The 14,356-nt window shown below is 41.1% G+C and overlaps 1 protein-coding gene across 1 annotated transcript; it reads right to left on the bottom strand.

The window, feature by feature from the left end:
* Positions 1-3,042: 3,042 nt before the first annotated feature.
* On the bottom strand, positions 3,043-14,323 carry LOC131349195 (cytochrome P450 4V2). Its single transcript, XM_058384654.1, has 11 exons — positions 14,088-14,323; positions 12,595-12,707; positions 8,043-8,128; positions 7,594-7,784; positions 6,397-6,466; positions 6,029-6,155; positions 5,757-5,933; positions 4,943-5,045; positions 4,657-4,791; positions 3,884-4,063; positions 3,043-3,755 (listed from the first exon to the last, which is right to left on the bottom strand). Exons 1-11 carry the CDS (start codon positions 14,269-14,271, stop codon positions 3,592-3,594), a joined length of 1,530 nt encoding a protein of 509 aa, XP_058240637.1. The 5' UTR covers positions 14,272-14,323; the 3' UTR covers positions 3,043-3,591.
* Between the last annotated feature and the right edge of the window lie 33 nt (positions 14,324-14,356).

Genomic DNA, 14,356 nt, shown 5'->3' with positions numbered 1-14,356 from the left:
ATTCCATTCGCAAACTATACCTACTTTTTTTTGCACTTCTCAGCCACAGTAAGGATGCACACAATGCACTATGTGTGGCTAGGACAACTTACTTTTAGTCCTTAACTCTATGTTGTTTTATGTAGCACCAGGGTCCTGGAGAAATGTTGTTTCATTTCACCGTGTACTGTGTCAGCTATATACACCGATCAGGCATAACATTATGACAAGTGAGAGGTGAAGTGAATAAGAGTGATGATTGATCTCATCATGGCACCTGTTAATGGGTGGGACATATTAGGCAGCAAGTCAACATTTTGTCCTCAAAGTTGATGTATTAGAAGCAGGACAAGCGTAAGGATTTGAGTGAGTTCGATGAAGGGCCAAATTGTGATGGCTAGACCACTGGATCAGAGCATCTCCAAAACTGCAGCTCTTGTGGGGTGTTCCCAGTCTGCAGTGGTCAGTATCTATCAAAAGTATCCTTTAAGTCCTGTAAGTCCTTTAAGTCTTGTACGTATCCCATTGAGGCTCCACTTCACAGCTTACAGGACTTAAAGGATCTACTGCTAACATCTTGGTGCCAGACAGAGCACACCTTCAGGGATCTAGTGGAGTCCATGCCTCGACGGGTCAGTGCTATTATGGCAGCAAAAGTGGGACCAACACGATATTAGGCGGGTGGGCATAATGTTATCAAGTTTTCGTTTTAATTCTGAATCTGTCTATTTAAACAAAATGCAAAAACTAATTAACGTTACTAATAATTAACGAATACACTAGTCAAGCTGTAAGCAATAATAAAACCTTATAGTTGCAATGTCAGTGATCTCTAATGAGAGATATGAAGCTGGTTCATATTTTTCAAAAGTTTTTCCAGATTGGACTGGAGCTGACTTACAGACAAAGACAAGATATTATTAAGTCAAGTTCATCAGACTGAAAGTCTTCTCACAGAGGTAGGTTCTGCCAAACAGAGACAGCATCACTTGTGCTTGTTTGCACATCTTTGGGTACCTGTTTTCTGGGACCCTTGTGGAAGTCTGTCAAGGGAAGGGATCTGAACTTGTGTTTCAGTTCTGAATCACACTGAAGCTCAATTAGTTCCATCTGAAGATCATCGCTGACTGTATCCACACTGATGAAGGGTTGAGCAAACAACTCAAAGTCAGTAGTGTTGTGTCTGAAGTCCTAAAAGCGACTGTCAAACTCCTGGATAAGGTTGCTGAGAACGGCATCATACTCATGGACCTTCTCTTTCACCATGCCTACCTCTTTAAGACAAGAAAAATGGGCTAAATTCCCTGCATGTGAGGTGAGAAACGGAGAAAGAACAGTGTGAGGCTGGGAGTGAAACAGGGAGTGAAAGCAGGCATGTAAAAACAGAGGGAGGAAAATATAATAAATAACTGACAAAAGAAGGAAATTATTCATTCAAAACAATTTAAGGAACCATAAAGCAAATTTTATCCTTTCCCTGAAGCTGAACATTCAAAACATTGAGCAGCTCTGTGACATCCACAAGGAAAGCCAGGTCAGAGAGCCATTTCTTATCAGTGGGCACCTGGATATTACTATTCTTGCTTTCCTGAAAAACTCTGATCTTATCCCGCAGATCAAAAAATCTCCTGAGAAATCTCCTTTTCCTCGGCTGAGCCATCTGACCTCCTGGTGGGACAACACATCACCATATTGCGCATCCATCTCATCCATCAGTGCTTTGAACTGTCGATGAGAAAGAGCCTTGGAGCGTATATTGTTGACAGTTTTGAAGACGTCACGTGTCACATCCACAAGCCCGACATATTTGGCACATAGCTGTTCTTGATGTAAAATGCAGTGGTACTTAGAACTTTTTCTCCACATTCACTGACTTTCTGAGACACCAAAGGTAGCAAGGGCAGATGTCCTCCCTACCATTGCCGGCGCAATCCCCATCTCCATCCCCCTCCCTCTCTTCTCGGATGGTATGGTCAGTGATGCCCAAACTAGGGCACGCAGGCCAAAGTCGGCCCATCGTAACCTTTGATTTGGCCCACGGGCCCTAGTTTAGGCATCACTGATCTAGATATTACGACCCGAAAGTTCCACCAATCAGAGAGGATTCCGAATTTCACAAGTGGTTTTGATTGGTTTAAATTTATGGCACATATCTGGCGTTTTTCCGTGGGTGCTCGGCCATTTCGAGATCGGCACTTATAATAACTTATTTTGATCGTTTGCAGCTAAAAATGCTTGATTTTGCAGCAACTTTTTAAAGTAAATTTGTCATTTTTTTACGTAAAACGACTAGAATTTGTGAAATCATGAGCACAGGATTCTGCTTTTAAACGCCTACCACTGAAGACACATACTCCGCTCACATGAATGGAGAAAAGAGGTTGAGCGTGTGCTGGAATCTTCACGTGACATGTCTCGAGCCAAATCTGCGATCTCATCAGTTCCAAATTTCATCACTGATTTTGCGTTCATTTCTCTGAATGTCAAATCCTCAAGGGACTGAGAAATGATCGTAATTAGTGATAAACTTTCGGAATAAAACACACAGGCACGTGCTGACGGTGTAAACAAACACTGAAACTCATTTGCGAGGTGAATAATTTTGCTAATAGCTACATGTACAGTGTAGTCAGTGACGTCAAGAAATATTATGACGCAAAAAAAGCTTTTTATGCTTCACTACTGCAACTTTTGACATCCAGGTTACTTTTAAATACTAATAAAAGAGTTAGCAAGGTTTAAAAAAGTGCAGCATGTGATCATTACGGTCGGTTTCGATCCACAATCAAAGGGACGAACTTTAGCTTTTGAGCTGAACTGATGACCAACACAACTGGTGATCATCGTCCTCATCATAAACTGTGTGTGACATCACAATGTGCTCTTGACATCATCTGTGGTGTGTGTGTGTAAGCGCATGTCAGGACTTCCTCCTTGTGGCGGATGACACACACTACAACTGTACAGTACAACTCTTTCCAGAAATCTGAAATCTTCACAATCAAATTCATTGATTAATGACACAATTAAGTACGTTTCCTGAGATAAAACACACACACACAGTTGATCGTAATTAAACGTTTAATATGGATCTTCCTAGAACTCTTCAACAGCTAAAGGGTAAACATCGCAGAAAGAAGAAAAGTTCTCAGGTTTGCATTTCCCATCTCTTTTATTGATAACAGTTGCTTTCAAACCTTTAAACCTTATAACCCAAAGGCATTAAAGTCCATTAAAATACACTTTGTTAATTAAATCCGTGTGCTAATCGCCTGAAATCATCTTATTTCTTATATAACACGTTTTTTTAAAGGTTCATTAAAACCTGATCATGGATATACTGTCGCTCTTGTGAAACACATGTCCTGGTGGGTGTGGTCTATTTCTGGGATGACTCCGCCCCCCAGTCGAAGTGCTCACTGAAAATCGAAAGCCGTGGCCTAGACATTCTCGAGCATCTCGAGCTGCAGTTGAACAGCGGTGAGTGCAAAACACATCGACTGATCATGTGCATGTAGAAGAGAGTTTAGAACACGCTTATATTAGCTTTACTGCCATTTTAAGCTCATCTCTGGGTGTGTGTGTATGTGTTTGTGTGTGTATGTGTGTGTGTTAGCGGTGTCTCTTCTCCAGCGTGATCCAGATGCCCTGCTCGGGTCTGAGGACGAGGTCTCCATGTGGCTTCAGATCGTCTCTCTTCTGACACGACACGATGTTGAAAGAGCGCAAGATGGAGGCCAGAATCACCTTCTCCTCCATCAGAGCAAAGCGCTGACCTACACACACACACACACACACAAACCAACATTGTCCATTAAATCACTATGGGAAGCAGGAACAGAAATGCAGCAATATTTGAGCCATGACTGGTGTGTGTGTGTGTGTCAGTGTGTGAGACAGAGACCAATGCAGTTGCGCAGGCCTGCAGAGAAGGGGATGTAGCAGTATGGGTTTCGCCCTGCCGTGTTCTCAGGCAGGAAGCGCTCAGGACGAAACTCCTCAGGCTCGGGGAAGAATCGTGGGTCACGGTGCAGTGCGTATGTGAGTATGATTACATTCACACCCTTAGGCACCTTGTAGCCATCTACACACACACACACACAAATAACACAAACAAGGTCAGATAATTAATGAGAGTGAATTCATCCATGGATGGATGATTGGGTAGATGGATAGGAGGATCAGTGAGAAAAAGACTGCCTGTGTGGTTTCATTAAATCTGTTCATTGATGACAAAACAATGAATGAATAAATAAAGTTGTATCAGTGAATGACTCAACAAATCACTTTAATGAATGACTCAATAAATCACTTTAATGAATGATTTAAAGAATCACTTAAATGAATGACTCAAAGAATCACTTAAATGAATGACTCAATGAATCACTTCAACAAGTGACTCAATGAATAACTTCAATGAATGACTCAATGAATCACTTTAATGAATGACTCAATGAATGACTAATGTATGACTCAATGAATCACTTCAATGAATAACTCAACAATTCACTTCGGTGAATGAATCAATGAATTACTTCAATAAATGACTCAATGAATCACTTTAATAAATGAATGAATGTATCACTTTGATGTATAAATCAATAAATGATTGTGTGCCTCTAAAAGCTTAAATATACTCTGTGTGTGTGTGTGTGTGTGTGTGTGTGAGAGAATTACTGATATGTGTGTCTTCGCAGATGGTGCGAGCAAAGAATGGCACGGAGGGGAAGATGCGCAGCGCCTCTTTAATCACACACTCCAGGTAACGGAGCTTCTTCAAGTCCTCATTGTTGATGGGTCTGTCAGAGTCACCTGACACACACACACACACACACACACATATATGAATACATATAATACCCAGTAAATATGTAACTCACAAGCATATTATTTGGGCATGCATTAGAATCTGTGTGTGTGTGTGTGTGTGTGTGTGTGTGTGTGTGTGTGTGTGTGAGCTCACCGAACACTTCATACAGCTCCTGCTGAACCTTCCTCTGTATTTCAGGATGAGCCCCCAGCAGGTGAATGGCCCAGTTCATCCCAGCCGCTGTAGTGTCATGTCCCTGTCACAAGGTGGCGACAAAAACAATTTCTAAACCACTGCATCGTGCTTCTTTCAAATCAAATAAAGTCTTTACATTCAGTCCAAATGTGCTGCAATTATTTTACATAGAATATTGTTATTGCTGTGGTTATTTTAAATATCTATATATTTATAAACAGTTTCCTCCGACACTCTTGTATGTATTTGTGTAACAAATAATTTGACAGTTCAAGAGAAAATTTGGTTAGCAGTCAAAGCTAACGGATGTATATAAAGTTTAAGTACAGACTTTTTTTGTAATTTAACAACACATCTGAGAGAAATGTGGACATTCCGGATATAACTGCATGGTTTTTACAAACACACTGCCATCAGATTGTCTGTTATAATAATCTAGCTATTATCGGTTGCCGGTTGCCTAGCAACAGCATCCTCTAGACTTCTTGGTTTGAAGCAATGGCTGCTGTTGCTTGTGGTTTGTGGATTTCATGCTAGGCTTGGTTGACACATTAAGCTAGCTACCAGAGTAGAGAAACTTGTCATGAGTGAGGAAGAGGAGAAAACACTGGACTGCACATGCCGCAGGGTTAATCAGAGGCATCTATCAGATTTATCTGCAGCTAAAATGTCTGTCATTTTGTTGTTTGCTAGCATGTTGGATTAGCACTGGAGTAGTGATTTGATCACCTTGCTCAAGCTGAACACTTTTAATCGTGTAATACAAAGATACCTCGAACATGAAGGTGTCCACTTCCTCTCGGATGTCTTGGTGCGTCAGCTTGTTCCCGTCTTCATCCGTCGTCTTCAGAAGCATATCCAGGAAGGCCCGCCTCTTCTTCTTTCCCAGCTTGGATTCGCTGTCGGACTCCATGTCGTGATATCCATACACCTCTCTCTCACGAATCACCTGTTTGTCAGTCAAACAAAAGGACCGGTACAATCAAGCAAAAAGACCCTCAAAGCTGATTGGACGCTATTTATGACATGACGGAAAAAACGTACACTCTCAGTGAAGGTGTGCAGGATCTTCAGACAGTGGTTGTGCTCTTTACCATCACCGAAGTAATGGAACGCAAAGTCCGGCCAGTACCAGGGCTTCCGCTGGCGTTTACTGATGAGGTCACTCATCCTGGACCAATCAGATTTCGTATTCAACAGTTAGCATTATGTGGTAAGCTCTAGTTTGTGATGAATTTTAGCTCCACCCACTGACCCACAGATTATCGTCGGGAATGGTCTGTTCTTGTTATCTGAATCTGATATAATGTGTATTTTTGAGTTTCTTTAGCAGACAGGTGTGTTAAAGTCAGGTGTGTTAAAGGCAGGAAAACTTGCTAATTAGTTTCTTTAATGAAAATCTATAAACTTACCGGTAGACGCTGTGCACGTACTCGGAGTCTTGGTTGCTCTGGGCGTAGATCTTTTTCCCCATAGCGGTTTCTGTAAGACATTTATTACAAAAATAACACTTTTGGATTACAAAACATCAGATATCAAAAATATCACATTTCTGTATCATTCATCTTCTTCTTCTTATTATTATTATTAATAAAATACTATTTTTTGCTACCATTAAGGCAGCTAACAAAACACAGGAAATTGAGCTAGTTTAGAGTCTGGAGGTTGATTCTGACTCATATTCAGTGAGGAGTTGAACATAGTGGAAAAACCTGCATCCAGGAAACTGATTATTGAGGAATCTCTTGATGGACATGAGCTTTTATACTCCACACTTCCAGAAAGAGTGATTTCATTTCAATATACTCACTCTCCCTCCTCTGGACATGTCCAAACCATCTTAATCTGGCCTCCCAAACATCGTCCCCCAAACGTCCAACATGAGCCGTTCCTCTGATGTACTCGTTCCTAATCCTGTCCAACTGTGTCACTCCCAAAGAGAACCTCAACATCTTCAGCTCTGCTACCGCCAGCTCTGACTCCTGTCTCTTCCTCAGTGACACTGCCTCTAAACCATACAGCATGGCCGGTCACACCACTGTCCTGTACACCTTCCCCTTGATTCTTGCTGAAATTTTTCTATCACACAGAACTCCTGACACCTTTCTCCACCCATTCCAACCTGCCTGCACTCGCTTCTTTACCTCTTTCCCACACTGTCCATTACTCTGGACTGTTGACCCCAAGTACCTAAACTCCTGTACCTTCTTCACCTCTTCACCCTTCATTTCATTCCTCACACAGTACATACTGCACTCTTGGAAAAAAAGAGGCTCCCTGGGGTGCTATATAGCACCCTGGGGTTCTGTGATTGGCTTATAGAATCTTTTCCCCATAAATAAATAAATAAATAAATTAATTAATCTGAACTTTTCTAGAAAAATGCTTCTATAAAATATAAAGATAATAATAAAGAACCATTAAGTTATTATAGGAAGTAGTGTCTAACTTTGGTTCTGGAGAAACCCACCAGGTTCTAAAATAAAATCATTTTTAAATAAATAAATAACAATTAAAATGCATAGAAAATACAATCTGTAATTTATAATATAGCACAATAACAATCTGTATCTAGCAATATGGAATTGCTAACAAACACACACACACACCACAGATGATGTCGAGAGCACACAGCGTGATGTGGCTGAAGCAGTTGAACGGTTTTTTCCCTGCGTGATCATCCAGTCTGTCCACGAGGACCTCGGCCTGCTCGTTCATCACCTCCAGGAAATCATTCAGGATGGAGAAATGGAAGGTGGGAGTGAGGAGCTTTCTCCTGCTCCGCCATTTATTCCCTGTACTGAGAGAGAGAGAGAGAGAGAGAGAGAGAGAGAGAAAGCGAGAGAGAGACGTGAGCGATAGAGAAAGGAGAGAGAAGGAAAGTGAGAGACATGAGAGAGAGGGGGAGGGGACAGATGTGTGTGTGTGTGTGTGTGAGAGAGAGAGAGAGAGAGAGAGAGAGAGAGATATTTCACAGTGAAATCTGACATATCCAGGAGAATGATTAGAGTAAGATGGAAACACAGAGTCTGGAGGATGTTCATGTTAATAGTTGTACCTGGTCAGTAGCCCAGTTCCGAGCCAGGGGTGCAAAAACTTATAAGAATAAGCCTTATCCATGTGCAGAGAGTTATTCAGAACCGGCTGCAATGGAAGAAGTTACAGATTAACCCAGAAAGAGGAGTGCAGATAAAGAAATGGATTAACATGAAACACCTTTCACCTCCTAAACTCCAATAGTGTTGAGTTCTGTTTATGAACTACGTCAAAGAATTACAGTATTAAACTGATAATACACTGTATATAACATCTACACGTCAACAAACATGAAGCATGAAGCACGTGTGTGTGTGTGTGTGCAAACAATGCTAACAATCCTAACTCTGGACTTTGAGTCTTACAGAAGGTCAGAAAACCTCTGGCAAGTGTGTGAAAGTGAGAGTGCGTGGCAGAGAGAGAGAGAGAGAGAGAGAGAGAGAGAAAGAGAGATGTGAGAGATATATAAAAAAGAGAGAGAGATACAATGAGAGAGAGATAGTGAGTGAGAGAGAGAGAGAGGGAAAGAGAGTGATAGTGAGTGAGAGAGAGAGATGTGAGAGACGTGAAAGAGAGTTACGGTGAGGGAGATAGTGAGTGAGTGAGAGAAAAAGAGAGAGAGAGAGAGAGGTGTGAGAGACATGAGAGAGAGAGAGAGAGAGAGACTTTGACTTTTGATGGTCATTTATTAAATCTAATTATTCATTCACTTTAGCAGCACATTACACAAGGGAAATTGAATAAATAAAAAGATAGATAGATAAACAAACAAAAACAAACAAACAAACAAACAAACAAACAAATAAATAAATAAATAAATAAATGGCACATCAAAAACCTAGTTAAAAAACTATTAAAATACACAGGAAGTTAAAAAAAAAAAGTTTATCCAAACTCACGTGCAAACAGCAGTTCATCATTTAAAACAGTGCACACGGCTCCCCCATAACACCACATCAGCTGGAACTGTTCAAGGTCATTCATACTTTTCATAAGTTGAAATCAACAAAGACCCTTGTTCTGACCAGTCTCTGAAAGATTACAGTAACATCATGTTGTGTGTTCTGTGTCACTTTGTTCTTTCTGCTGGTGCAGATGGCCAGTTTCGCCTGGCCCAGGATAAAATTGACCAGCTGACACTTGAACCTTTCTTTTCTGGTGTATTTAAAACCAAGGATAAAAACCTGTGGGGTAAAAACCGTGTTAAAACACTCAAAGACACTCGCTAAAACACTAAAAAGTGGACGAAGTCTAAAACAGTTCATAAAAGCATGAAACACTGTCTCCCTCTGTAAACAAAAAGGACACTCATGTGTGACCTCTGGGTTTAAAATACAGATAAAAGCGTTTACAGAGACAATGCCATGCAGTATTCTCCACTGCAGGTCACCTGTTCTTTTAGTTAACGGTGGTTTGTACAACGTTCGCCACTCTGGCTTTACATCATCATTCAGCCCAAGGACACTGCGCCAGGGCGTGTCTACCCTCCCGTCTAGCCATCTCTTGTTGTAAACTTTTACACACAGTTTATAGAGGCTGTGTTGAGGCCTATACCTGTTCTTTCCCCATCTCCGAGGAGGGGACCTGAGACCTCTGACAGATTAGGTACAAGAGAAAGAACTGGATTGGGCTCACCTTCCTCAGAGCTGACCACCCCAGTGCAGTAGTCCCTGACCTGCATGCGCTCTTCAGATGTAAGTGCTGACCTCCACCTCTGTAAAAGCTGTGCAACCACACGTACAGACTTTACCCCTAGCTTTGTTGCTACATCGTCCGAGTGAGCAAAGTCCGGTCCTGACAGTTGCACCAACTGTCGTAGTGTCACAGTCCTTGTGGAGATCAATGCTCTGGTTAAGGCTGGAGAGATCCTGCTGGTGACATCCAGCCGAGCGCCATGGATGAGAGGTTCATCGAGAAGCCAGCACAGTGACGAACAGTCCTCCTTCTGCAATCTGAACTGGTTAAAAACTTTAAAAATACCTTGATAAAAAGCTGGTAATCCAGTTAAGCTTAGTTGCTTTGTGTCCATTAAAAACAGTGACCTGTCCAGACCCCATCCTCCCACTGTGCGTAGTATTCCGTTCGCAGCTGCTCTCCATGAGAGGTTCCCTGGACCAGTGAGGAGCTTCTGTACATGACAAAGACGAAAGGCCACAGTCCTGCTGGATAAGTGGATAAGTCCTTGTCCGCTCTCTTCCTTGGGTAGGTATAGGATGCTTTGTGGTAACCAGTGCAGCTTGTCCCAGAAGAAGTCCACCATCATGGCCTGCAGGTCTGCTAGTAGTTTGGGAGGGGGGTCAATACAGGCCAGTCTGTGCCATAACACTGAAGCAACTAGATTATTTATAACCAAAGTTCTGCCCTTATATGACATTATGGAATGAGCCATTTCCATTTATTCAGACATCCTTTTAGCTTTTCACTTATGCCTTCCCAGTTTTTCTTAACATAGCTACTGTCTCCCAGGTACACTCCCAAATATTTAAAACCACCTGTTCTCCAGGTCAAATTATCTGGGAGACATGGTTCCCCACCTTTCCAATCCCCGACTAAAATGGCTTCACTTTTGTTCCAGTTTACGTTTGCAGAAGATATCACATTAAACTTAATTATGATGTCTGTTAAAATATCAATATCTCTTTGTTCAGTCACCATCACAACAACATCATCGGCATAGGTAGAAACACAGTATGGGGTATTACACCTTGGTATAGACAGACCAGAAATCTTGCTTCTTATCTGACATAGTAAAGGTTCTATGGCCAGGGCGTATAACATGCCAGACAGAGAGCAGCCCTGCCTAATACCCCTATACACTTTAAAAGGCACAGATAAACCTTTCAGTTTAACTTTCCAGGTTAACTTTCAGTACGCTCTCAATGTCGCTATACAGCACCTGGATCATGGCCTTGAACCCGAAGTTGAACCCAAAATTCTCTAACGCCCTCCACAAATACTGGTGTTCAACCCGGTCGAAAGCGTTCTCCTGGTCTATGAAAATAAGACCAGTCTTCAGCCCCAATAGCCTAGAGACGTTCAAAATGTTACGAATTAAGTGTACATTGTCATGGATAGACCTGCCAGGCACACAGTACGTCTGGTCAAAGTGGATGACTTGCTCCATCACCTTTCCTAGCCTTGTTGCTAATGCTTTTGAGAGCACCTTGCAGTCTGTGCAGAGTAAGGAGACAGGGCGCCAGTTCCTAAGGTCAGTCTGATCTCCCTTCTTTGGGAGTAGGGTCAGGACTGCTCTACGGCTACTCAGCGGCAGTCTGCCTTCGCTCATGCTCGCCTTCAACACTTCCAGCAAGTCCTGCCCTATCACTGACCAGAAAGCCTTAAAAAACTCCACCGAAAGCCCATCGATTCCAGGTGACCGCCCATTTTTCATGCTGTTGATTGCAACCACCCACTCATCGAGGGTCAGCTCCCTGTCCAGTTCCCTAGTTGATTCATCGGTTATTTTAGGAAGATTCCTGACAAAATCTTCTTCCACCTCCTGCACAGCTGCGAGCTCACTCCTGTACAGCTTTGAGTAAAAGCTGACTGTCTGCTTGCGAATTTCAGTGGGATCAGTTACAAGCTCCCCTGAACCTGTACGCAAAGCATGTATGAACCTTTTCTGTCCATTTTTTTTCCTCAAGACTGAAGAAGAGCTTGGAAGGAGCGTCCATCTCTGTTACGCTTTTAAATGCTCCTGCTTTGTCCCCTGTGGGTTTCGCCACAGTAGCACCAGGGTTGCCTCCGCTGAGCCCGGTCTCAACCGCAGGGGGAACGGTCACAACAGGATCCAGCATGGAGGAGGCAGCAGCTATGGGCTTAACCGCAATCCTCACACCATGCTGCCGTGTGAGAGACTCGTACACGCTATCACCCACCTTCTCCATGTTCCCGGCGCAAAGCGTGCCGAAATGCCGGCTCACTCCTTACCGAGAAACACACACGCGCCCAAACACACAAACACAGCTCCTCACAAAACACGCAAACCAAACAACAACAAAAAATTAAATGAATTGCCAAAAAAGACAATAAAGTTTTGAAATCGCTCGCAAACGCACTCACGACGCTCAACTCGCTCATTCACATCCGCGCATGCGCAGAGAGAGAGAGGGGGGGGGGTGACAGGTGTGAGAGGTGCAAGAGACGTAAGACACGAGAGAGAGAGAGAGAGAGAGACAGATACGATGAGAGAGAGAGACGTGAGAGACATGAGAGAGAGAGAGAGAGAGAGAGAGAGAGAGAGAGACAGATACGATGAGAGAGAGAGAGACGTGAGAGACATGAGAGAGAGAGAGAGAGAGAGAGAGAGAGAGAGATACGATGAGTGAGAGAGATGAGAGCGAAAGGAAAAAACTCTTTTCTGAATTAAAAACATTTCAAAGTCCACTTCCCTAAAAGCGACGTTTACAGCATCGTCCGCATGCAGGACTGCAGTCTTCCACTGACCAGAGCTGGATTGGGAACAAGGCTGATGGTGTGTGTGTATGTGTGTGTGTGTGTGTATGTGTGTGTGTGTGTGTGTATGTGTGTGTGTGTGTGTGTGTGTGTATGTGTGTGTGTGTGTGTGTGTGTACCTCCACAGTCTCGGCATGGTAGAGGAAGAGGAAGGGCAGGGGTCCAAGCCAGACCTTCAGCAGTGGAGCGTTCCGAAACTCGTCTGTGTAGCCGATCACCTGACAAAAAAACTCTGAAACACAACGTGGTTTAACGTGACGCTGAAACGTGATAAAAACACAAAACAAGACAAGACAAGAACACGGTGAAGAGCAGCTCAGAATTCCGAGAGCTGACCACGTGGTTCCCTGTAACGGATCTGTGGGTCCATTTACTCTACTGCATTAAATCACAAACTTCCGATTATTTATTTATTTACTGATGAATTTGCATATTTATTTATTTATTTATTTACAGACCCTTTTGTATTTACATATTTACATAGTGACTTGTTTACTTCCTCACTTCTTATGTACTATTTATTTACTTACTTATTAATTGCATACTCATTTATCTATAATTCTTTTTTACTTATTTATATATTTACATATTTAATTATATAGTTACTAATATGTATTTTTATTTATTTTTTTATTTACTTATTTATTTATTTACTTTTTTACTTGTTTTTACATATTTCTAAAATTAATTATTTAGTTACTACTCGTTTGTTTGTTTGTTTGTTTGTTTATTTATTTACTGAGTCTTTTGTATGTATGTATTTATATAGTTACTTTTTTTTACTCACATCTTATGTACTGACTTCTTGACATATTTATTTACTTCATTTATTAATTACATATACTCCTTTATTTATTATTTCTGTTTAACTTATTTATCTATTTACATATTTAATTATACAGTTACTTATTTATAGACTTATTTACATTATTTGTTTATTTGATTTTATTTTTTTGCTGGTTTACTTCTAAATACTTACATGTTTATACAATTAATTATTTAGTTACTACTTGCTTGTTTGTTTATTTAAATAAAAAATACATAAATAGTTTCACTTGCCGATTTACTTTTAAATATTTACAAAATTAATTATTTAGTTATTACTTACTTGTTTATTTTAAATAAATAAATAAATAAATAAATAAATAGTTTAACTTAAATAAATAGATCTTACTTTAAATATTTACCAAATTAATTATTTAGTTATTACTTCCTTGTTTATTTAAATAAATAAATAAATAAATAAATAAATAAATAAATAAATAAATAAATAAATATAAAATAATTTTACTTGCCGATTTATTTCTAAACATTTACAAAATTAATTATTTAGTTATTACTTGTTTGTTCATTTAAATAAATAGTTTTACTTGCCGACTTACTTCTAAAGTTACTTACATATTTACAAAATTAATTATTTAGTTACTACTTACTTGTTTGTTTGTTTATAATATTTATATACAATATTTTAACCCTCAGTCAAATTACAGGCTAAATGTTTTGATGAAAGCAGATAAATTTTTCTGCTGTTTTAATTCTAATACATGACTTTATTCTACTTATTATAATGATACTTAGCGTCACGCGCACCCGGGATCCGGGGATGTCTCACCTACGGCGCTGGTCTTAAGCTGCAGCGCGTGCCCGAGGAGAGGGTAGGCCACACCGATGCTCGGGACGGGCTTCAGGTCGGTCCACATTCGTATGACGTTCCGGAGCAGCCGGTAAGAGACCCAGGCCACCACGAGCGCGAGGACGCAAGCGCCCGCGGCCACCAGACCCAGAGCACGCGCCATGTGAACAAAGTGCGCGAGCTGCACAGGTGCGCTTGCCTTAAATGTACTGTTAATGTGTTTATATAATAGGGTTCGTGAACTCTTA

The sequence above is a fragment of the Hemibagrus wyckioides genome, linkage group LG29 (assembly GCF_019097595.1).
Source record: "Hemibagrus wyckioides isolate EC202008001 linkage group LG29, SWU_Hwy_1.0, whole genome shotgun sequence".
In the NCBI taxonomy this organism is placed as follows: domain Eukaryota; kingdom Metazoa; phylum Chordata; class Actinopteri; order Siluriformes; family Bagridae; genus Hemibagrus; species Hemibagrus wyckioides.
This window is presented reverse-complemented; position numbering and strand designations above follow the sequence as displayed.

Excerpts from the sequence above, each read along its gene's own strand:
- LOC131349195 (XM_058384654.1), bottom strand. The coding sequence starts at position 14,271 with ATGGCGCGTGCTCTGGGTCTGGTGGCCGCGGGCGCTTGCGTCCTCGCG. Across the intron at positions 12,708-14,087 it reads GCTTAAGACCAGCGCCGTAG|AGTTTTTTTGTCAGGTGATC; the intron begins GTGAGACATCCC and ends GTTGTGTTTCAG. Across the intron at positions 4,792-4,942 it reads GGAGCTGTATGAAGTGTTCG|GTGACTCTGACAGACCCATC; the intron begins GTGAGCTCACAC and ends TGTGTGTGTCAG.